This window comes from Talpa europaea (assembly GCF_964194135.1).
Source record: "Talpa europaea genome assembly, chromosome: 14".
In the NCBI taxonomy this organism is placed as follows: Eukaryota; Metazoa; Chordata; class Mammalia; order Eulipotyphla; family Talpidae; genus Talpa; species Talpa europaea.
In genome coordinates, this window is record NC_140082.1 from 4809902 (window position 1) to 4833888 (window position 23987).

The 23987-nt window shown below is 44.7% G+C and overlaps 1 protein-coding gene across 2 annotated transcripts in view; it reads left to right on the forward strand.

Annotated features, from left to right (window-relative positions):
* Positions 1-21903, forward strand: part of ATP2A2 (ATPase sarcoplasmic/endoplasmic reticulum Ca2+ transporting 2) — a gene marked incomplete at both ends in the record, with an annotated part of 43825 nt that extends 21922 nt beyond the window's left edge. For both annotated transcript variants that reach the window (XM_084253461.1, XM_084253462.1), the window contains 15 exons: positions 2403-2483; positions 4236-4321; positions 5900-6364; positions 10569-10657; positions 11171-11273; positions 12085-12216; positions 15802-15924; positions 16018-16236; positions 16926-17261; positions 18515-18735; positions 19029-19231; positions 20394-20479; positions 20733-20866; positions 21416-21533; positions 21634-21903. In XM_084253461.1, coding sequence (XP_084109587.1) covers positions 2403-2483; positions 4236-4321; positions 5900-6364; positions 10569-10657; positions 11171-11273; positions 12085-12216; positions 15802-15924; positions 16018-16236; positions 16926-17261; positions 18515-18735; positions 19029-19231; positions 20394-20479; positions 20733-20866; positions 21416-21533; positions 21634-21903 — 2666 coding nt within the window. The remainder of the gene's footprint in view (positions 1-2402; positions 2484-4235; positions 4322-5899; positions 6365-10568; positions 10658-11170; positions 11274-12084; positions 12217-15801; positions 15925-16017; positions 16237-16925; positions 17262-18514; positions 18736-19028; positions 19232-20393; positions 20480-20732; positions 20867-21415; positions 21534-21633) is intronic.
* Between the last annotated feature and the right edge of the window lie 2084 nt (positions 21904-23987).

Genomic DNA, 23987 nt, shown 5'->3' on the forward strand with positions numbered 1-23987 from the left:
GTTTCCATTAATTTCAGACCCTCTGAATTTCCACTGAAACACAAAATAAATGTGAAGATGCTACCTTTGCGTCCTAATGTAGTTTTTCCTCAATCTGAGTATTAGATTTGCTGGCCTTAAACGTGGCGGGCATGTGAGAGCATGAGGGTAGAGTTCATATATGAACTATTTATTTATTTATGTATTTTTAAAAAGATTTATTTATTTATTTATTTATTTATTTATACAAGCACGGGAGGGTGAGAGAATTCACCAGAGCCAGAGCAGGGACCAGAGCAGGCAGAAGGACTGAAGTACACTGCTGAGGGGAGCAGCGGCGGCAGGAGAGGTCTGCGCACCATGTGGGACCCTCACCCAGTGGCCGGGGAGCAGCTGGGGATCCAACTGGCACTGCCGAGGCTGCGGGCAGCTTCGCAACCCAGCGTTCAACCGCTGCACCACTGGGGAGGCCCCATATATGAACTATTTAAATAGAAGACACAACTGTCAGTGTACATGAAATGTTCTATTCTTAGGTTGCTGATGTATGTTCTCTGTTATGTTGCAGAATTGTGATAATGCTTGAAGGTTGTGAGTGCCTCTGCCTCAGGTTAGACAGAAGTGTTCTGCTCTGTGGGATTGTGGCATCAGTTGCCTGAGACAGTAGAGGAACTTTTCCCAAGTAAACTTGTCATCGTTGAACTTGTATTCTTTTCATGTTCCACTGTACACAGAATTGAATTATGACAAATAATAGTTTTTTTTTTAAGTCATTCTTTAATTTTCATATTGGTGAGGCATTTTAGCTGTTGAAGGCCACTAAAATTTAGGATATAGTTACTTTTATTGTACGAGCAGAATTCTGTTAAAAAGAAAGGTTCTAGTTCATTCAGTTTGAATATTGCTGTCCATTGCATAAGCATTTCCAGTAGGAGTTACACCTTTGCTTAATGTGTCCCTGCAGTCAGAAGCAGTGAGGATCTCTGTCTCTTGAGATTATATATTGACAGTCTCGTTCTTTGCTACCCGGTGACTGCATTTCTCTCAGTCGATGGGGTTGTTTCATGAACATAAAGGTTTAAAAAAGCAAAGTCTACTTTCCCTGATTTTAAAAACTCTGAAGAACAGAAAAATCAGAACTAAAGATTTAACCAACGAAATAAATATTTCTCAGACAGAATGCCTATTTTGCCACTTCGTATATAACCAATTCAGTATGGAAAATGAAAATTTGACTTAATACTGTGTACAATTTTAGGAGAGAATGTAGTTATTCTAATTTTTAGATCACCTTGTATAAGACTTTTGAAATCACCTTAGTTGGCTTTCAGAAATTCAGGGACAGCTGTTGTACATTTTCTTTAAGTGGCCAGTCACTTTGGTGTTGGCACTGGTGTCATGCCTGCTGTGTTTGAGTGCATGTGAAACACTGACTTTATCTCCCGGGCTTGCGCTGTGGCCTTTACTTCATAAACATCAAGGAAAGGGGCTAAGATGTGGGTGGGTCCTTTCGGTGCTATTAGAGACTCTTTAGCCTAAAAAAGAGAGCTCAGCTGACTTAAGGATCTCCTAGCGGATATGTAAGAGGTTTTTTCATTTATTTGATAATTCTGATTTCAAAAGGTTCCAAAGGGTACAAGGTGAAAAGTCTCCCTCCGCCTTTTCTACCGGCGTGACCAGCTTGTGGCACCTTTCCTGAGGCATGTCCTTACACCAATAACTCATCTTTCGTGTTTCTGTTTAACACAGTGTATCTTAAAGGAAATAGTCACTTGATTGTGAACATAGTTGCCTCATCTTTCTCCTGCTAATAAAAAGTTGTGCTGTGCTATGGGGCAAAGATAAATGTGTGTATATTATCATCATATTACATATTGCCAAATTGCTATCCAAGTATTTTTTGTAAAAAAATTTTTTTTACTATTCAGTAACATATACAGAGTTGTCACAAAACCTGGGTGCATGGGGGAGTTATTGATACTAAGTGGGCTGCGAATATTACATGGTGTGTTAACTTGTGTTGAGTTTGTCCTTGTTAGCTGTGCACTGACAGTTTAAAGAATTTTCACTGAACTCTGCTCCTGTTGAGTTGTCTCTAGTAATTTTTATCTGATTTTTTTACATTTATTAAAACTAGTTTCTAGACTTTATAGTCACTGTATAAAAATTGCTTTCTGTACTTCTTTGCAAAGTTTGTACATTTTCTCATCTCTTGTTGCTTATCAGTTGGGTAATTTTAAAAGTAGTGTCTTGTGTAGTTTTACTTTCCATTGTCTAATGAGAGAGTAGTTGAGCGTTTATTACATATTTGACCTGTATACAGGTTTTCTTTTAAAAAATTGTGTTTATTTGGAGGCAGATTCATCTTTATGCTACATTGTTGCAAACATTGCTTTAGTTGCCTTTTTTTTCTCCCCAATTAGTTGGTGACAAAGTTCCTGCTGATATAAGATTAACTTCCATCAAATCCACTACTCTAAGAGTTGACCAGTCCATTCTCACAGGTAAATATTGTGTATTGGAAGTGACATTTTGCTTTTGGTCTCAAATCCCATGCTCATGGAGTTACCTCTTGCCCACTTATTCTTTTCTATCGTGTTAAATCTTAATTGTTACCAAGATACTTATTTCCTTATGCTTTATCAATTGGGTTTTTTTTTGTTTGTTTGTTTTTTGGTCAATATGAGGCTTAAAGGAATAATTTAAAAACAAAGCAGATTTGACCATGTCATAAGGTCTTTTAGTTTTATCAAAAATTAGTTTTGATTTAAAAATAATAACCATTGTTTTTAATTTTTAAGAAAGTTACAAATTCCTTCATTAATAGAGGTAGAAATCTTAAGGCCCAAGTGTTAACTTTTGTGGAACGTTAACTAATTTCTTGTTTAGTGTTCTTTTTCCTGGAAAGAAAGGCTCCGAGCTGTAATTTTTTTTTAATTAGAGAAATGCTAATCTGCTATCTCACACACTTTGCAATAATCCCATGTACAGTTAATAAACATTAGCGCCCCCCAAAATGAAGACTTTTACTAACCTAAGTTGCACACTTAGAGTTGGAATTGCTTAGAACAATTTGTTTGATAAAGGCACAGTCTAAGGTGGAGGAATCTTGTTAGCTGGAAGGTAATCAGAAGATAATTTAAGTACAATACTAACCTGAATTAAATAGAGAGTAAATGTAAAACCCAAAGATTATCAGGAGATTTATCTGATTGTCAGTTTTGAAACCCAATTAATGCCATGGAAGTGGTGATGTGAGTGACCTGGGCTCTGTTTTTTGTTTCTTTATTAATAGCTTAGCTACTAAAATTCCCATTATCAGCAACAACTTGAAAGCTGATGAAGACTTAAAATGGTGGGGTATTGATTGGGCTGTATGTTTGAAATTCTCAGAAGTTGTGCCTACAGAAGTAATTACCATTTTAAAACTTTTCAGTTTCTTGAATTTTTTAAAATAACCATTCTATATAGTTTGAGGCTAGATTGAAGAACCAAATTACTTTGTCAAATATTGAGAGTCAAGTATGTTATGTTACTTGACGTTCAAGTTAACTAGAGCCATATTTCACATCACCCAGATTTATCCTGATTGTGTATTTCACAGGTGGTATTAAGGAAAGTTAAAACCATGTTTAGCAAGATATTGTTAAAAGTTTTAAAAAGTAGTTCTTTCACCATGTGATCTTTATAGTGCAGCTGCTGATCTTAAGGTTTGTTTCATTGAACTAAATCATCTGGCAAGAGTGTACAAGTATTTCTAAAACTGTATTTGTCGTCTTTGAAATACTATACAAAAGTAGGTTTCTTGGCAGATGATTAGTCATATATATAACTACATTTATCCATTAAAAGTAAATATACTTTTTTAAAAGCACTGAAATGTGTGTACATAGATAGACGTGTACAACAAATATATAAAAAACTTGTTCAGATTTTTAAAGTATAAAATGATACCTGAAAATAAATTAAATTTGAATAGTTACTATAGAAAATAAAAGTAATTGGGGTTTTACTTTAGAATTAAGCACCTTTGTTTATTTATTTATTTTTTTAGAGTGTATTGATTTTAATCCTGACAGTCTTTGCTCTGAAATTAGTTCTGTTACTAAATTTTACTAGAGCATCTCTTTTGAATGACTTGGGCCTTATGTCCTTCTTTCCTGAGAGCGGTGGAGGCGTGAGCGAGGGTGAGGGTTCCCAGGCTCTGATGTGGCGCACACAGTTCTAACCATCCCTTCTGTCTCACAACCGTGTAGGTGAATCTGTCTCTGTCATTAAGCACACTGACCCTGTCCCTGACCCACGTGCCGTCAACCAAGATAAGAAGAACATGCTCTTTTCCGTAAGCACTTCATCAAATCTGTTTTGATTTGGAGGCATTCTTAGAGTTGTAAGCCTGCAGCATTGTTGTTTGTTCTTTCGTCAGCAGTCAGATTTCAGAAAGTGTTATATTCCAAAGAATAATTATACTTTGTGGTCAGTCTCAATTGTCCGAAAATATTAGTAATAGTGGAATGTGTGATCCTACATATCTTTAGTTTCAATTTGCAAGTTTTTGAGAATTAAGAAAAATCAGGTCATACATTTTAAAACGACCTGTAAAGTGTTGTAGAAAAGGCTTAGTCTATAAAGGCTGTTTTCAAAATGATAATCTCTATATATTTCATGGTAAAATTGAGTGTGTTTAGTAAGAAGGCAGATGTGGCAGATCATTAATAGTTGGTGAGTCTGGTGGAAAGTAAAATGGAGATTCATTGTACTATTTCAGTTTTCCTGTTAACTTTTTTTTTTTAAATGAAGTTGGGAAATTTGTAGATTTTGCTTGTTTGGAAATTATTTATTAAGATTTATATAAGAGCTGACGTACAGGTCAGAGGCACAGGAGGGTGAGAGGATTCACCAGAGACAGAGCAGGGAACAGAACAGGCAGACTGAAGGCACTGCTGAGGGGAGCAGTGGGCGAGACAGGATAGGTCTGCCGTGCCATGTGGGAATCTCCCTGGCTGGCTGGGAATCGAACCTGCGTTGCAGAGGCTGTGGACAGCGTCACAGCGCTGCGCTTAACCCACTGCGCCACTGGGGAGGCCCTTGTTTGGAACTTAAAGTGGTATTTCAAGTGGTAGGCTTTTGTGAGTTAGCGTGGGAGCTTACCCACCTATAATAAAGTACTCTGTAGAGCAGTTAGTTACAATGAAGAAATGAAGTTTGTGTTGTTGGGACACTAGGACTTACATTGTTCTGTTCCCCCCTCTGGCTCTGGTGAATCCTCTCACTCTCCCGCATTTCTGACTGTACCCAGTGCTTGTATAAATAAATAAATCAACAAACAAACAAACAAATCTTTAAAAAAATTCCTTCACCGTATTAGAAATTATCTTCAACTCACACTACACTTACAACCCAATCTGTTTAAGCCCATTGGTTAAACACATTGGTTTCATAGATTTTTCAATGCTTGAGTTGGTCCAAGGTGGCCCATGGATTACTTGCTCTTTTTACGGGTGATGAGAGAGAGAGTGTGTGTGTGTGTGTGTGCGCGCGCGCGCGCGCGTTGGAGGGGTGTCAATCTGTTGGGGCCAGAGGTAGAGAATGCTTGGGGTTGAGGGCTGCATGGCTTTTGAATTACTGGGAACACGGGTTCTAACACTGCTTCAGCCCCAGGCTGGTCTGTGAGCCGGGCTCAAGTGTTGTGAAGAACTCTAGGTGGGTCAGTGTAGAGCTGCTCGGGGCTGAAAATCAGGGCGAGAGGTCCTGTGCTGCCTGTGTGAGGTGTTAATCATCAGAATTGTTGGTTGCCTAAATAGCAACCGCAGAAAAGGCTGAGGAGCATGGATGCCCAGTGGAGTCTGTGCTTACTGTCAGAATTTGAGTTGGGTGTCGTGTTACTGTCATGTTAACCGTTTCTCCCATGTTGTCTTAGGGCACCAACATTGCTGCTGGAAAAGCTATGGGAGTGGTGGTGGCAACGGGAGTTAACACTGAAATTGGCAAGATCCGGGATGAAATGGTGGCGACAGAACAGGAGAGAACACCCCTCCAGCAGAAACTGGATGAGTTTGGGGAACAGCTTTCCAAAGTCATCTCCCTTATTTGCATTGCTGTCTGGATCATAAACATCGGGCATTTCAATGACCCTGTCCACGGAGGCTCCTGGATCAGGGGCGCCATTTACTACTTTAAGATTGCAGTGGCCCTGGCTGTAGCTGCCATTCCTGAAGGCCTGCCTGCTGTCATCACCACCTGCTTGGCTCTCGGAACTCGCAGAATGGCAAAGAAAAATGCCATTGTTCGAAGCCTGCCGTCCGTGGAAACCCTTGGTTGCACCTCTGTTATCTGCTCAGACAAGACGGGTACGCTGACAACGAACCAGATGTCAGTCTGCAGGGTAAGTGGGGGTCATTTCAGAATCTTTCCTGGTAGGTTTATTCATTCTAAGAATATGTCCTTGTCCCTCGGAATCGTTGATTTAAAACTTAATACCTTTTCATGGGCTTAAACAGATTGGGTTGTAAGTGTAGTGTGAGTCGAAGATAATTTCTAATACGGTGAAGGAATTTTTTTAAAGATTTGTTTGTTTGTTTGTTGATTTATTTATTTATACAAGCACTGGGTACAGTCAGAAATGCGGGAGGGTGAGAGGATTCACCAGAGCCAGAGGGGGGAACAGAACAGGCAGACTGACCAAATACACCGCTGAGGGGAGCAGCGAGTGTGGCAGGAAAGGTCTGTCACGCCATGTGGGACCCTCGCTGGCAGCTGGGGATCAAACCGGCATTGCAGAGGCTGCAGGCAGCTACCTTCACAGCCCAGCGCTCAACCACTGCGCCACCAGGGGAGGCCCTGGTGAAGGAATTAATCATTTAAGTCCTGAAACTATTTCTTGAAATAAAGTCCGGCATGGCTGATGTGACTTGCAGTGGGGAAACAGCTGTAGGCTGACTGAAGTGTGGGGTAACTTTTCCCCCTTTTTCCCTGCTCCCCATCTTGACATGTGCAAATGAACAGTCAAGCTTCAGAGGAGGAATTTGTTCCTTAAGTTCTTTCATATAATTCAGTTTCCTGAGGTTTTATTTAAAACAGCTTTGGGGGGTGGGGTGTCAAAGGATAATTTCCCTAAAGGTGTATGACTCATACAGATCCGAGTGGACACATGTCAAAGATTCTCTTTGGCTCATGAATTAATGAAGGCAGTGGTAAGATGGAAAGACCAGTTACAAAAGCATTTTAAGGATGTGCTCAGTATGAGAACAGAATCACTATATGTGAGATGACAAAGGCTGGTTAATGTCCAGCAGGAGGGTAAAATTGTAGGTTATCTTCTGCAGCCTCACATTGTCTGAAGCCCTTCATTAACAGTAAATAGCACAGGGCAGCGGTGTTGGATTTTCTTGGAACACTAAACCTTTGCTGTTAAGTAATGCTTCCTGCGGCATTGTTAGGACGTGCACGCATCTTCTCAGCCTTACCTCAGCCTAGGTTTTGGATAATGGTTTTAGCGTTGGAAATTGTTTTTGTTTTAATACAGTAAAAACTTAAAAATCTTTATTTTTCCAAATGTCAATTTACTATGATTTTTAGATACACATACTCCCAACTCTAACCCAAAGCTAGATTTGGAATGCGTGGACAGGTGTTTTGTCTTTTCAGTGGCTAGTTTGTCTTGGGCTTCACAAATAAATGCACTTGTCGTCTGAGCTGCCTCCCTTCTCATTCCTTGGCACTTACAAAGGTTGGATGAATCCACGAAAAGTCTAGTTATGAATGGAAAGCTGGTTGTTTGAGAAAAGGAATTTCATGTTACCTGTTGAGTTTCCCTGAGAAAACTGCTTATGAATTCTGTTACATTCTTAGTTTAATGAAATTGTTTTGGTTCTTAAATTTTTCCCTTGTTTGATTTAAAATGTTTTCTTCTGTTAAAGAAACAGCCCGCTTCCTTGTGCTGTTCTACCTCAGTGACAGAAAGCTGATGCTAATCAGTATTCCATAGGAGGTTTCTTGCAGTGGTATTGCATAACTGCCCTTGACTTAGAGATATTTTCATCATGCAGTTCCTAAATGGTTTGCTTGCGTGCTATCTAAAGTGTCCTATTGTGTCAGATTTAGATGTTCTGATTGTCTCAGATTATTTTGTACCCTGGTATAGACCCTAAGATTTTTTCACCTTTTATGAAATGCTGTTAAAGAAATGGAATGGTGTCTACTACCAATAATGTCGACTTGCTTAGTGCAGTTCATTTTTCACTTGTGAATTTAGGGAATCCCGTGTAATCCTGCTCAGTGGTAAGTGAGGAAGTGAAAGCCCTGAGACATTACAGTGACGTGCTGGAGGAATCACACGACTTTTAATAAGAGAGAAGCTTGGATTTTCTTAGTGGTTAAACCTGATCCTGTCTCTCCCGTTTAATGATTGTGTAACATTAAGCACGTCCTTTTTAGCCTCACAGTTCTTTATTCTGTGTAATGTTAGACTCCTTTGGAAAGAACCTTTTGGCAACCTTTCTTTTTAAAAAAAGTTGTATCTGTTAAAAAAAAATTAGGGGAATCAATGGTCTTGCTGCATTGGGACCATGGACATGACTCTTCCTTGTGTGACACGCCTTTCATCAGGCATAACCACAGTTTTAAATCCCATTATATATTTGTATTTTTTTAAAAGCCCGTTTTTGTTTTTTTTTTTTTTTTAAGTTACTGTGTCTTACTCCGATTAATTCAGTTCCAAGGTTGCTTTAATTGGTAACTTTTGAAATAAGGCGTTTGGAATTTAGAATTATTAGCTGCATGATAAGTCTTCTGAGCCCAAGAAGTCATTTTAAAATAAAGAAAAGCTGATGTTTTTACGGAATATGAGTTGGAATGCTCTGAAAGGGTGTTTTAAAGCATTACAGGACTCTCTTTACTTGAGTTTAACATTCTTAGATTCCCGATTGCAGCAGTTTGGTCATATGCTCTCTCTCTCTCTCTCTCTCTCTCTCTGTGTGTGTGTTATTTTACTTGGAAACTTTATTTATTTAATTTTAAAGATTTATTTATTTATTTACATAAGCACTGGGGTACAGGCCAGAGGTACGGGAGGGTGAACGAATTCACCAGAGACAGAGCAAGTTGCAGAACAGGCAGAAGGACTGAAGGGACTGCTGAGAGGAGCAACGGGCAAGGCAGGAGAGGTCTGCCGTGCCATGTGGGTTGCTCCAGGGCCGGCGGCAGGAATCAAACTGGCACTGCAGAGGCTGCGGGCAGCTTCGCAGCCCAGTACTCAACTGCTGCACCATCAGGGGAGGCCCTATTTATTTTTTTAAAGATCTATTTATCCATACAAGAACCGGGGTACAGGCCAGATTCGCGGGAGGGTGAGAGGATTCACCAGAGACAGAGTGGGGAACAGAACAGGCAGAGTGACGAAATACACTGCTGAGGGGAGCAGCGGGCATGACAGGAGAGGTCTGCCGTGCCATGTAGGACCCTCGCTGACCGGCCAGGATTGAACCGGTGCTGCAGAGGCTGTGGACAGCTTCACAGCACTGCTCTCAACTGCCTGCACCACCAGGGGAGGCCCAAGAAGCTTTTTTAAAAATATTTATGCATACAGGAGCTGGGGTATAGGCCAGATGTGTAAAGGGTGAGAGGATTCACCAGAGACAGTGGGGAACGGAACAGGCGGGTTGACTGAAGTACTCTGCTGAGGGGAGCAGCGGGAGACATGAGAAGTCTGCTGCACCATGTGGGTAGCTCCCTGGCCGGGGATTGAACTCGTGCTGCAGAGACGGCTGATAGCTTCACAGTGCTGTGCTCAGCCCCTTGCGCCAGCAGGGAGGCCCTGTTCTAATTTTTTTAAAGAAGGTTTTTACAGTTTCAATTTGCAATGAAAACACATACCAAATTTTAAGACTTCCACGCTAGGTTTCTGAATTACAGTTGGAAAGCAAACCAAGGAAAAAACCCTCATCTTTAAGAAGCTCCCTTGTGTTGACTGTATTCTATGAGACTGAGAGTTCTTTCCTTGGCTGCTTCACCAGTTCCCTGAGCAGGGAGCAGCACTGCAGGCTCCTCTCTGTCTCTCTAGTCGCTCAGCTTCATAGAAAATGAGCTATTACCACAGGGAAGTAAGTGAGGAGCAGAGCAGCAGTTTGTCTTGTTTTACCTAGGGAATATTTATGGAGCTCTGAGATGTAAGTTTAATTTTTCCTAGACTTTTAGTCTTGGCTCTGAGACAGGACTACCTCGTGTCACTTTCTCAGCCAACCACTTTGAAATTTGGAATTCTGTACATTCTGAAGAATGCTGTTGCGTCTTTAGAACTGACTGGTCCAGAGTTGCTGTAACTCGGGTTTAATGTGGGTTGTCATTTACATCTTTGGTGTCTCCGCTGCTTACATGTATTCCACACCTCCTGTGGTGGTGCTGCGTCTCTCCCTGTAGATGGCTGGGGTGGCAAATCTAAAACGATAGCATCTAGTTGGAATAAGTTGGGATGATATTTTTGATACTGAGACTCTTAACGTTTTATTAAGTGAGAAAGACGTTTTGGTTTTTCTTTTTCAGTATATTTGTTTATGCATTTAAACACCCCCCCCTTTTTTTTTTCCCTGTAGATGTTCATTCTGGACAAAGTTGATGGTGACACTTGTTCCCTTAATGAGTTCACCATAACTGGATCAACATACGCACCGATTGGAGAAGTGTACGTAGTCCCTCCTGACAGTTGAAAGGTTCCATGGCGGCGGTTTGGTCTTTATATAGATTCAGTGTCTCTAAAAAGTGATGACAGTTTTCTGGTTCATGTGGTTTATGTGATCAGATATTAAAGAAAACCAGTTCTAAGCTAGTTACTTTTTTTCATCTTTAGCTTCCACTTGAAAGCAAAAACAATTTTTGCATTTATAATTTTCCTCTCTTTAAATTTCAAAAAATGGTCCTTGTCATAATTGAGGTTTTTTTCTGAAAGGGAGTTGAAGGGCAGAAGTTGTTACAGACTAATCAAGTTAATTGTGTGTCCTAAGTCTTTTCCTCCTATGATCATTTAGATATTTTTTACTGAATTTTGTAGTTATTAATTCACAAGAGCCATCACTCTAGTTCTTTTGAATACTTGGCCAGTCTATTTTCCCTGAAATGCTATTTATACTATTAAATAATTATATAAAAATCAACAGAGATGAATGACACTGTTCTTAAGACTCTTTTCTTTTGACAGGCATAAAGATGATAAACCAGTGAAATGCCATCAGTATGATGGTCTTGTAGAATTGGCAACAATTTGTGCTCTTTGTAATGACTCTGCTTTGGATTACAATGAGGTAAGGTACTTCATGAATGAAACTATACCTGACTCTCCTGGTGCAAGGGTGGTGGGGTGGGCGGAATGAAAATGAAGCCTTCCTGCCTCCCTTCTGAAAGGTGAGGGTTCCTGATTTTATTTCCTCTTTCCACTCAAGAGCCTATCTGTGTCAGGGCCAGCCAGCGTGACCTACCCACAGAAAGCGGAGAGCCTTTTATGTATCCTCTGTGACTAAGCACTGCAGTTACTTAACTGAGAATTGTGTCCATAGTTGGGTAACTTTAAATGAATAAAAACCCAACATAGAAAATACTTTTTGCTGAAATTACAGGATACAGATTTTGCTTTTTTAAGGTTGGGTAGCATGCCTTTGAAGACAGATAAGGCAAGACTTAAGGGACTGTGCTGATGATTTTAAAAAGATAAAATATAAGCATACTTTTTGCTCCTTTTTTAATTATAAATAATGAGACAGACCCTTTGGTTTCTATCTCAAAGGCAAATCGGTCCCCATCAGAAACAGTGTGATCAATTTAGAATACGTAATGGCATGAAATGATAAGTTCTACTTGAAAACTCTGTTTGAATTTAATAATTAAGGGAAATTTTACAAACCTAATTCTTAGAATAAAATAAAATACACCCCTGGGAATTGAGTGTATTTTTAATTATCTGGATCTTGTGCTCCAGAACAGGATAAAAATGACCCATAGAATAATGGACACAGTAGAGGACAGATTGTCCTTGTGGGAAAAAGTCTGTATTAAAGAGAAATTCACCTGTTTGCTACTTTTCCCTTTTCATACTTTCTGTGTCTCTAACCAATACAGGCTAAAGGTGTGTATGAAAAAGTCGGAGAAGCTACAGAGACTGCTCTCACTTGCCTGGTAGAGAAGATGAATGTATTTGATACCGAATTGAAGGGTCTTTCTAAAATAGAACGAGCAAATGCCTGCAACTCGGTCAGTATTTGAGCTTCATATTACTATGCGTACTGCCAGCGTTCGTGCTATATGTCCTTAGTCCATGCATTCTCTGTCTCAGTGCTTCTATCCTGATTTTGTCAAACTAAATATAGCTCCTTCCCTGTGTTCACTCACAGACCAGGGGAAAGAGGGAAAATGAAACTGTTCCCAACCCATTTGATGAGGCCTACGAAACGCCAGTACTAAAACCTTACATGGGCGTGCTGACCAAAACAGAAGTTACAAACTCACATTTCTCATAATACAATGTGAAGAGTCAGCACATTAACAAATGCAATCTAGTCTCATTAGACTGTAACATGTTATTTTGAAGCAGAATTGCCATAACTACAAGGCTGACTTAATAGTCAAAGGTCAGTCATCGTGGGAGGGCCCAGGCATGCCGCCAGGGGCAAGGACGTGGACAGATCCGCGCCCCTCAGCCCTTCTCTAGCCTCTCAGCCCTGGAGTGTGGGATCCTAGGCTGAGCAAGGTGGCGGGCAGCTGACCTACTTGTTGAGGAGAGCCAAGTGACCAGCCTGCCCAGGTGACTGGTGCCCTCGGTAGCTGTTGAGGTTGTTTTACTCGGCTCTGGCTTCATGGTTGGTTTGCGCCACAGAATCTGATGGGACTATTGTAAAACAAACCTAGCACGGTGGGCTCTTGGGGGGTGGGGGGCATTAGCTCCTCATATTGTGGTCACTGAGGTCAGGTCTGGCTTGTCCTGACCAGCTTACTGTGGAGGCTTCCGCCCTCACTGTTCAACTTAGTTGTGGTAATGCCAGCTGAATGGACCTAAGGATTTTGTCCTCGCCTCGGTGATGAGCAGCTGCTTGGGTGAGAAGCTGGGAGCTGACTGGTAGATCGAGGGGTAGAGAAGAAGCATGAGGCCAGGAAGGCATATTGGTGAAGAGGTGCCATGTGCCCACTGCGGCCAAGCACTGGCAGAAGAGGTCTAAGGACACTAGGCCCCACAAGTCTGCCTCTGGTCCCTCCCCTGACAGTCCCGCCCCAGCACCTCTGCCCTGGGGTGACACCACCTTCATGCAGCCCAGGGAACACACGGCCACATGTCTTCCTGCGAGTCTCTGGATTCCTGGGATCTGCCCCCACCAGCCTTGAAGATTGAATTCTGCTGGCATAACCTCTCCTAGTGTCAGCTGCCACTCTGTTCTCTTCTCAGGACTGTCGTTTGGTACCTGAGGTACCTCTTTGTGGCACTTTGTTCTCAGGGTTCCCTGGTGGAAGAAAGAAAAATGGGAGGTAAAAAAGTGCTCGCTTGCCACTGCGTGCCTCCTTTTGTATATCACACCCTCCCTGTGATTCCTCCCTAGGACAGCCACGGCACCTCGGGAGTGGGGTTTGTTACTGGGGAGCAGGGCAGCCCAAGCCAGGCTTGCACATGCAGCCTACGGTGGGGACACGAGGGCACCTATTTCCTTAAGGAGATCAGCTGCTTAGGACTTGTGACCGCACAACATATCTCGGCTGTGAGAGGAACTGCACGAACAGAACATTCAGGCCAGCCTGACATTTGCAGGTAGCAACACTGAGGTCCCCTTGACTTGTCGTCTCCCAGTGTGAGGCATAACTGGACTCCCACTTGGATGGACACCCTTTGCCTTCATCCTGTCATTGTGCCTCTAGTACTCTCTTGAGAAGACAGAACTCAGACCAGAGCCGAGACTGTCTCAGCGGGATCGTCCGTTTACATTAGACTGCTTCCTAGCATGAGGGTCTTGGGCAGCTTTGAGGCGTCCTGCTTTGACTTCTGTGGCTTGCACAAACGGGAGCAGTCCCAGACCACGGGTCCAGGTTTAGAGCAGTTCACTCTGCCAGTAAGCAGAGGGTCGGGTCCTTGGAAAGCTGTGTCACTGATGACAGTGGTTATCAGTTGATGAAACTAAATACCTTACCATCCTGAAGACAACTTCACTCAGACTGATGTTTAAAATTGCTCAATTGTAGACCTGTAACTAGCAGTGTCGTGGAGCTTAACAGTGGTGTGTATGGGCCTCCCTGGTGGCCTAGGGGTTATGTCCCAGCACTATCACTGCGGTAGCTAGTTCAATTCCTGGCCAGGGAGCTCCTGTCTCACCTGCTGCTCCCCTCAGCAGTGTATTTCAGTGGATCCGCCTGTTCTGCTCCCCACTCTGTCTCTGGTGGGTCCTCTCACCCCCCCATCCCCGTACTTCTGGCCTACACCCCAGTTATATGCAAAAATAAAATCTTTTTTTTTAAAGTGTGTTAACTAACAACCACCACAAATAGGGCAGGACTGTGTTCTCTTACCTACAGATGAGGCATTTTCTTTGCCCCTATAATTTTTTACAGATGAGAGAGGGTCAAGAAAGATAGTCCTGGTGTACACTCACAGGAAACTCCCACATGTGACTCAGGCCAGCCTGCCATCCCTGAGGGAGCAAGAGCCCTTCATAGTCCAGAGGCAGAGGGACGGGCTCAGCATTTTAAAGCTGCGTGGCCCATCCCATTCAGATAGGACTCTGCTCTTCCTGATACTGGAAGATTCCTAGGATCACTGGGACAAATGAGATTAAACACATGAGAAATAGGAGGGACTCAGGATTCACGGGGCGCATTCCTGCCCAAGGCGGCACCAGCCGAGGCCATCCATGTCTGGTCTGCCCAGCCTGGCAGCTCCAGACTCAGTCCGGGCATAAGTGCTTATGGTGATGCTGAGCTTCCTTAAGATTTGTGGTTATCATTAAATATATGTCCAGAGTTTGGGGGCTAAAGCGTGTCAGCTCAGCACATAATTGAATAAAGACAGAAAAGTGTAAGATGCAAAGGAAGTGTCTGGAAAAATTTAATCTGTTTGTAAGAACCCAGCAAACTTGTGTTGTCACACAACCTGCACCAGCAGCATCCTCGATGGTGACAGTTTCCACTCTTAACAGTCTGTGCTGTCTATTGGCAGTTTTAGTCTATAAGATAGGGCAAGAAAAAGAAAGCAAGGAATAAAGTATCTTAACTTTGTGGCTAACGTCATTGGACATAAGATTCCAACAGAGTAGAAGAACCTCTCTGGGTACACTAGCCCCTTTGCCAGGACTCCGGAATGCCAGCAGCGTGACAGCGCTGCTCAGACACTGCTGTCACGCCAGAATCTTTCAACTGACTCTTAACCCCCAGAGCTTAAAGTCCTCCACTGTCTTCCCATGTCATCCGCTAGGCAAGGCAGGCGCCTTACAGTGACTCTCAGGAGAGCAGCCTGCCTCTGCACCCTGCCTTCATCCTGTCGCCGACTCTGTCCCGTCTGCTCACGGGTACACGGGCTTGCGTTTGTTCAGTGTTGCCTTCTGACCACTTCAGGGAAAACTGCAGTTTATACGTACACCATTTTCCTACTCCTCTCCCCAGCCTGAAGTTTCTTTTCTCCATAGCACAGGATGCCTTTGGCAAATTTTGTGAGGGCAGGAACTCGTCCGTTGGTGGTTTTGTTTTTTTTTTCCCCTAGCGTCTGCCGCATGGTAATACTTAGTGAGTTTTTTTGTTGTTGTTGAACAAGTGAAAAATATACAGAAACCATCATCCAGTAGTATCGTGGTGTTCTCTTCATAGGTGATTAAACAATTGATGAAAAAAGAATTTACTCTGGAGTTCTCACGTGATAGAAAATCAATGTCGGTTTACTGTACACCAAACAAGCCCAGCCGCACATCCATGAGCAAGATGTTCGTGAAGGTGAGTGCAGCGAGCTGCAGTCGAGAGATTTTTACCAGGACTAGGATTCTGGACGAGCCCGTTAATAATGGATCTAAATCTTAATATTTCCAGGGCGCTCCTGAAGGTGTTATTGACAGGTGTACCCACATTCGAGTTGGAAGTACTAAAGTCCCCATGACCCCTGGAATCAAACAGAAGATCATGTCTGTCATTCGGGAATGGGGTAGTGGCAGCGACACGCTGCGGTGCCTGGCCCTGGCCACTCACGACAGCCCGCTGAAAAGAGAAGAAATGAACCTTGAGGACTCTGCCAACTTCATTAAATACGAGGTTAGCTAGCGAGAAATGTGTTCCCTCGCACCCTTGCGCCGCCCCCATTGTGTTGACACCGTCCTTCAGTAAAAGGTCAGGCGAACCTTGCTTTTGCCAAGGAGGAGGTGTGGTCACCTAACTTTTCTGCACCGTTACAATTTTCTGTGCTGCTTTGAACAGTTGACAATTTAATGCAAGTCTGTTATTTTCAAAGTTAGAATAATAAAGATCTAAGCGACACTTCGCAGCTGGTAAAATTTTAAAAAGACATTTGTTGTTGAAGTTCAGATTACTAAGGTAGACTTCCCACTCTGATGCTCATAAAATTCTTTAACCTCTCCCATGCCTTCCTGTGAGGCATTGCCTACAAGGAGCCAAGTGCCTGTCGGCGCCATGGGCCGCCAGAGTAAGCAGCATCAGCGTGCTCCAGTTTCTCAGTTATTTCCCTCATTTTCAGTGCGCACTGTCAGAGTGAAAGGAGGACTTGGAGGATAAGAAGAATGGTTAGTTTCCAGTTAATTGGCACTGGACACTATTCCGTTGGATTTATATATAACAGTGTGAATATTAACCTCACAGTCAGAGTTACAGACTTTATCATAATAAGATGTGGGAACTTTTGCTTTTAATGTACAACTGACCTTTGAGCGCACTAGGGGAGAAACCAGACTTTCTTGTTGTAACATAAGGCGATTGTTCCGCTGTAGACCAACCTGACCTTCGTGGGCTGTGTGGGCATGCTGGACCCTCCAAGGATTGAAGTGGCCTCCTCAGTGAAGCTGTGCCGTCAAGCAGGCATCCGGGTCATCATGATTACGGGGGACAACAAGGGCACTGCGGTGGCCATCTGTCGCCGCATTGGCATCTTCGGGCAGGATGAGGATGTGACGTCAAAGGCTTTTACAGGTCGGGAGTTCGACGAGCTCAATCCTTCTGCGCAAAGAGATGCCTGCTTGAATGCCCGCTGCTTCGCTCGGGTTGAACCCTCCCACAAGTCTAAAATTGTAGAATTTCTTCAGTCTTTTGATGAGATTACAGCTATGGTGAGTTACCTTTGGGCGTATACATGTGACTCAAACATAGATTCTCATTTTGACCAATTTTTTAGGAGCTCCCAGATTTGCAGTGTCTTGAACTTGTTCATCTTCTGGCTGTTTCCCTAGGACTCCATTGGCGGGTGTGCACGTGGCATATTGCGTGGCCAGGGACCGTTCCATAGCGCCTTCTCAGTCTGTCACGGGGGAAATGTTTGGTGCTCTCTGGTCTTTGTCTTGGGTTAATGTTTATGTGCTTATGTATCAAGTTTGCTAAGATGTGATTTAAGGTATGGCTGATGACAGGTACTCTCACCAAATCTTTGGATAATTCTTTTCAAGATTTATTTATATCTATGCATATAAGAACCTGGGATGTAGGTCAGAAGTGCGGGGGTGAGAGGATTCACCAGAGTAGGGAACAGAACAGGCAGATCTACTGAAATACACTGCTGAGGGGAGCAGCAGGGAGACAGGAGAGGTCTGCTGCGCCATGTGGGTCAGCTCCCTGGCCGGGGATCGAACTTAGGCCATCGTAGTGATAGCTCTGAGACTTAACTCCTAGGCCACCAGGGAGGCCCCCAGTCTTTGGATAATTCTACCTGAAATTAAATGTACTAATTAGGCATTGTGGTTCAGAGCTACCTGTTGAAACATTTTCAGTATTCCTCCCCTTGTGTTTTTTCATTTAGACACTTTAACATTGTATTTGCCTTGTTTGTGTATACAATTTAAGAGGAGACACATAGGTTTCATTTGAAAGCAGGTATTTTAGGTCTATTTCTCCATCCTTTCCTCTCTCTGAGGGACCCAGCGTTGGTCGTTCATGAAAAGTGTAGAAACATACAGGGAAGTGACAGTTTTGTGTTTGTGGACATGTTTTTGCACATGATAAATGGCATGTCACAGGTCACATAGTAGTGTGGTCTGCTCCTTTTCTGCCTGACATTTGTTCCTATGGATACAAGCACTTCGTCTTGCCCTCCATATGTGTTGTTTTGGGGTGGGGGGGCAGGGGAATGTGGGTTAAAAGTAACACAGGTGACTCTGAAGTCTCCTTCATTCTCCTTCCTGCTGTATTTTCTTGGGAAGCTCATTTGGCAGTTGTCTATTTCCCAGGTAAAATCTCCCTGGTGCTACTCACTGATAAAAACAGAACCCTCCCGCTGTTTGCCCTGGGACCCGTGGTTCCCTTTCAGCCACTGTCGGCGGTCTCTGTTGGGTGCAGGAGTGTGTAGACCAACCATCGGATTCCCTTTCAGACAGGGGACGGTGTGAATGATGCTCCCGCACTGAAGAAGGCCGAGATTGGCATTGCCATGGGCTCTGGCACCGCGGTGGCTAAAACTGCCTCTGAGATGGTCCTGGCGGACGACAACTTCTCCACCATCGTGGCCGCTGTGGAGGAGGGGCGGGCCATCTACAACAACATGAAGCAGTTCATCCGCTACCTCATCTCCTCCAACGTGGGGGAAGTTGTCTGGTGGGTGTTCCTTGACGGAAAGTCCGGGTTTGCCCTTCCTGCCACAGTAGCCGCCTTCTTGGTGCACACATCGGGAGGGAGGGCCGGGGAGGTTCCACCCCAGGGGCCTGTCTGCCACCACCTCCAGGGCAGAAGCTGCTCTTCAACATGGAACCCAGTTTAGATGGATGATAAAAATGAGCTGTTTTCACCCTCAAAATGAACTTGAAATTCGGAGGAGGGGGGAATGTTACTTACATGGTAGCCAAAAATATAACTTGGGGTCTTTCTCTTCTTTCTTTGGGTGGAAATAGCATTTTCCTGACAGCAGCCCTTGGGTTTCCTGAGGCTTTAATTCCTGTGCAGCTGCTCTGGGTCAACCTGGTGACAGACGGCTTGCCTGCCACCGCGCTGGGCTTCAACCCGCCCGATCTCGACATCATGAATAAGCCGCCCCGGAACCCAAAGGAGCCGCTGATTAGCGGGTGGCTCTTCTTCCGTTACCTGGCCATCGGCTGTGAGTACTGTGCTGTGGTTACTTTGTAAACAACATGTATGTCAACCACAATTGGCCCGTGCATCCCTTAGAAGCATATATTTCTTCTGTCCATGTTTATTCGGGTACCAAAAAATCGAGCCCCCCGCCCCCCTCTTGTGCTTCAGTGAACGGGCCTCCCCGCTTACAGTGACGTCAGTCTGTGGTGGGCGCTCCCTTGTCCTTAGCTGGGCTTTTGTGATGGTCCGCCTTCACCCGCTGACACAGGGACATGGGGCTGACGGGCACGGTGCTGCCATGAGAGCTGGGAGGTGATGCCAGGGTCCGGCGCTAAATCCTCCCGACAAGAGGAGAGGGTCTGTGGGTGCTCCAGCAGTGGCCGGTAAACTGACACCCTGGTCCAGGGGCGGGGTCTTCTGTGTGTGCCGCCACCCCATTTCATGGATGAAGAAAGTGAGGTTCAGAAAGGTTAAGTGACTTTCCTGGGGGCCCAGTAAGGCATGTAGTAGTCACGTGACTTCATGTTCACCAGGCTTCCCGTGGGAAGTGAAAGGCTCGTGGCCCTTCAGTTTCCCTCCAGCATTGTGTGGATATTTTACGTATTTTCAGCGACAGCTTATGTGCGGACATGCTTATGTGCGGAGCCTTTTTCTGTTTCTCCGTTTGTCGTGTAATTCCACGCAGTAGTGGTTCAGCTGCCTCCGCCCTATACACCCGCTACTTTGGGGTCCGTTGTAATAATCGCTGCGCCAGAGGATTGTGCCCTTACACCTGCTGGGGGACGGCGTCACATCAGGACGTCTCCTCCAGGGTGTGTCTTGGCGATCCCCTCTTGCTTCTCAGCGACAAACTGCCGGAGCTCAAAAGTCACTGGCCCCTGAACGCCTGCAGCTGTCACATCCCAGCTGCTGGGCAGAGGTCACAGCTGGGGTGAAAGTACTGATTCTGGTCAGCACTTCTCTCAGATTGTGGAGAAGGTGCTTGGTTCTGGTGTCCTCCGGACCACCCTGCTCCTGGCAGAAACCCTCAGCCTGGCTGTGTTGACTGATGCGAGTACGCGGTCGGTAGCGGCGGCACAGGCTCCAGTGACTGTTGACGAGCGTATCTTTCATCATCGTCCTGAGAACTGGCCCCTGAGGTTAGTGTCGGCCCCACGTGTCAGCGCGATGATGTCTGTTCCCAGGTTACGTTGGCGCTGCTACCGTGGGTGCTGCTGCGTGGTGGTTCATTGCTGCCGACGGTGGTCCCCGAGTGTCCTTCTACCAGCTGGTACGTCACCGCCTTTCTGGCGCGCCTTTAGATGCAAGTGTTGAGCGTCCTCACGAGCAAGGTTCTCCTTAGAACTTCCTGGGGTTGGGGTGTTTTAAGGCTCAAGCAGTAGCCCTTGCACTTTAGATTCTCCTTGAAGGACCAGGGCTTCTCTGGGAAATGGGGTGGTCTCGCGTGGGTCTGTGTTCTGGGTTTGGTGGGAAGCTGGTGTGGACCCGGGCTGACCAGGAACTTAATTGGGCTTTTGTTCCAGAGTCATTTCCTGCAGTGTAAGGAGGACAATCCAGACTTTGAAGGAGTGGATTGTGCAATCTTTGAATCCCCGTACCCGATGACAATGGCGCTCTCTGTTCTAGTAACCATAGAGATGTGCAACGCCCTCAACAGGTCAGTGAGTCTTCTCTGCAAGCTGGAGCAAGAACTCTGACAACCAGGAGCCGGGGGGTTGTGGGTCACGGTTGAGGCTCACAGGAAAGTTCTTCAACGCCAGTTTGAAGTCACCCTCTCCTCCAGGCAGTACAGGGGACTCAGCTGCGTGCTCTGCCACAACAGAGGCCCAAAATAGGGCCTGCACTGCCCCGTGGATACCAGCACCCACAGGGGCAGGGCCTTGCCCTGTAGCGTTGAGAGAATGGTATCCAATTAAACCAGTGACAAAAATGGAAATGTCTAAATAGCTGAATTGTCAAGGGCACTCGAGTGCGGCTTTGCGCCCGCTGAAATGGAATCTGCTGCGCCAAGACCTAGATTTTAAAATTGGAAGTTTGTCCTACATCTGACGTTCTTCCTTAACGTTGCCCCAGAAGAAACTTCAGTCAGTAGAATTAGGTCACAGGACAAAGCCCAGTCAGGGGTCTTCCGAGCGGTCTCTCCCTTGTGCCAGGGCGCCTCTGCGTTTGGGCGGGCCCATTTCAAGCCCCCCTCCTTGCTCCGCAGCTTGTCTGAAAACCAGTCCCTGCTAAGGATGCCTCCTTGGGAGAACATCTGGCTGGTGGGCTCCATCTGCCTGTCCATGTCTCTCCACTTCCTCATCCTCTATGTGGAACCCCTGCCGGTAAGGGGCGTGAGGACCTGGGGGGGAGTGGGGGGGGGCGGGTCTTGGCCACCCCCTCTCCGGCAAGTCTGGAAACTTGATGAGGCCGTTCGCGTGTCAGCTTATCTTCCAGATCACACCGCTGAATTTGACCCAGTGGCTGATGGTGCTCAAAATTTCCTTGCCTGTGATCCTAATGGACGAGACACTCAAGTTTGTGGCCCGCAAGTACCTGGAGCCTGGTAAAGAGTGTGTGCAGCCTGCCACCAAATCCTGCTCGTTCTCGGCATGCACCGATGGGATTTCCTGGCCGTTCGTGCTGCTCATAATGCCCCTGGTGGTCTGGGTGTATAGCACAGACACTAACTTTAGTGATATGTTCTGGTCTTGACTGACAGTTTTACATAAAGAAGATGTTTAACTTAATCAATTAATTTTTTTATTGTTTAAAGCAACTGTCTATTTCTGCTGAATTTTCACATGAACATATTGGCTGGTGAAGGAGGTTTCATACTCTAGATTTTGTTTTGCTTTTTCTGACTCCAGTGGGGCGAGATTTTTCCTTTTTTATACACATAATTAAAGTGTCCATTGACATGTACAGAGAACTAACACTATTTTATGCAAATATTTTTTTGTAGATGAAAAAGCATGTACAGTGTTCTGTTTAATACTCATCCTTGTATAAAAAAAAAAAATAGTTGAGCCAGCAGACATTGTCAGCAAATTAATTGGCAGCAGATTTTAGGAAATGAATGTGTGTGGTTTTTTCTAAAACTAAATAGCATGTATTGTCTCTTGCATGATCATCTGGGTTTAATCTGAGATCACAGTCTAATTTTTATTCATAAGCCAATTTTTCTGCACTGAGCAGAGTCCTGCTACCTCAGTCAGTATTTTTTGGTTTGCCGCTCCCTCACCCTTCTCAGCCCGATTCACCTCCACCCACACCCCGAAACCCCCGCTCGGCTGCTTCTCCTGTAGGGTTCCGATGGTTCTGTTTACACCCGTCTCCACCCGAGGTATGCCTGTTCTCGCTTGTGCAGAAAACATTGTTCCAGATTCAATCAAATGGGTTCATGTCCCCTCAAGTAGTTTTTAAGGTTATTTATTTAAATGTCTAATGTATTTTATTGTACCAGACATTGTTTTGCCAACATTGCCTATTTCAGTGGCACTTAACGATCTAGTTTTCAAAAGAAAAATAAAACATTTTAAATGGACAGAGAAAAATAACGGTCTTTTTTTAACTCCTAAGTGGCTTAGCTTCAACTCTCAACAGATGTGTCCACTTTTTCCTCAAGTTCTTAGAACTTTAGTTTTGCTGTGCTCACGGGGAAGAAGGATCCTGTTCTGCTGCATAGGTAGTTGTAGGAGTGTTTTTTTAATGTCTAGGCACTAATTGTCATCCATGATACATTTTATGCAGACCTGTTTTAGCCTGGTGTAGAGGACATAAGGGCAAGTGTGTGTGCGTGTATGTGTTTTGTAAAATCTGTAAATAGCACATGACCAAATGAACATATTGTATAGAACTATTTTTATTTGACTGTGGTACTAACCGCCACCATCATTACTACGGTAAATGTTTGCGCATGTTTGAGATCAGTCTTACCAACAGTGTATGTCATTAACAGTCCTAACCGTGGTGTTTTTCTCCAATGCCTTCCAACATCCATCACCTAACGTGAGTATTCTCTTCCCTGGAATTGGGGCGATGCTTTACCCTAAAGGGGACCGCCACCCGCTGAGCTGCCTGTAAGATACTAAGTGGCAGGCGTAGGCGGCACAGCACCACGCACAAAGGGCAGGTGAACTGACCTGGGATGTGGTGCCTCTTGGCACACAGGCAGATGGCAGAAGAGAAGCTGGTTCTGTTTTGGTCAGACTGACAGGTTAAAGGAGCGAGATGAGGGAGGAGGGTTCACAAAAACCGGTGGTTATTTTGAGCTTTGTTGGCTGCAAGGACTCATTCCAGAACCTTTTGCTGCCTGTTCAGTAAAAAAGCAATTAACTAATGACCGGCCGCAAGTACAGCCGAACCAGTGAGCCCACAGCCGTAGGTTTTCTTGAATAGTCTTTTCTCACCTTCTGGGGCATCACATCCTCTGCAGCTGAAACCTGTCTTCCCTCCAGGGTGTGGTAGCAGGGTTACTAGGGCACGACTCCTTTTCGCCGGCAGTCAGGCAGTGCTGTGTCTTCGTAGGCTGGCAGCCCCCCAGGGTCCCTTTAACTGGTTACCGGGCCAGTCAGAAGATGTGATAGAAATGCTTGGGGTTTGGGGACAAATGAATGGGCATCAAGCAGGACAGAGGGATGCTGCCACGTGCAGGGCTCCAAGGTGTGGGAGATGGAAGTGGAATGTGGAGACTGACTCTCTGCCCAGCCCTGGCCTGGTTTATTGCGACCTCAGAGAGGATGGCAGTTTGGCTTGGCAGAGTGCAGGGGGGCTAGATTTTAACACTGGAGCATCAT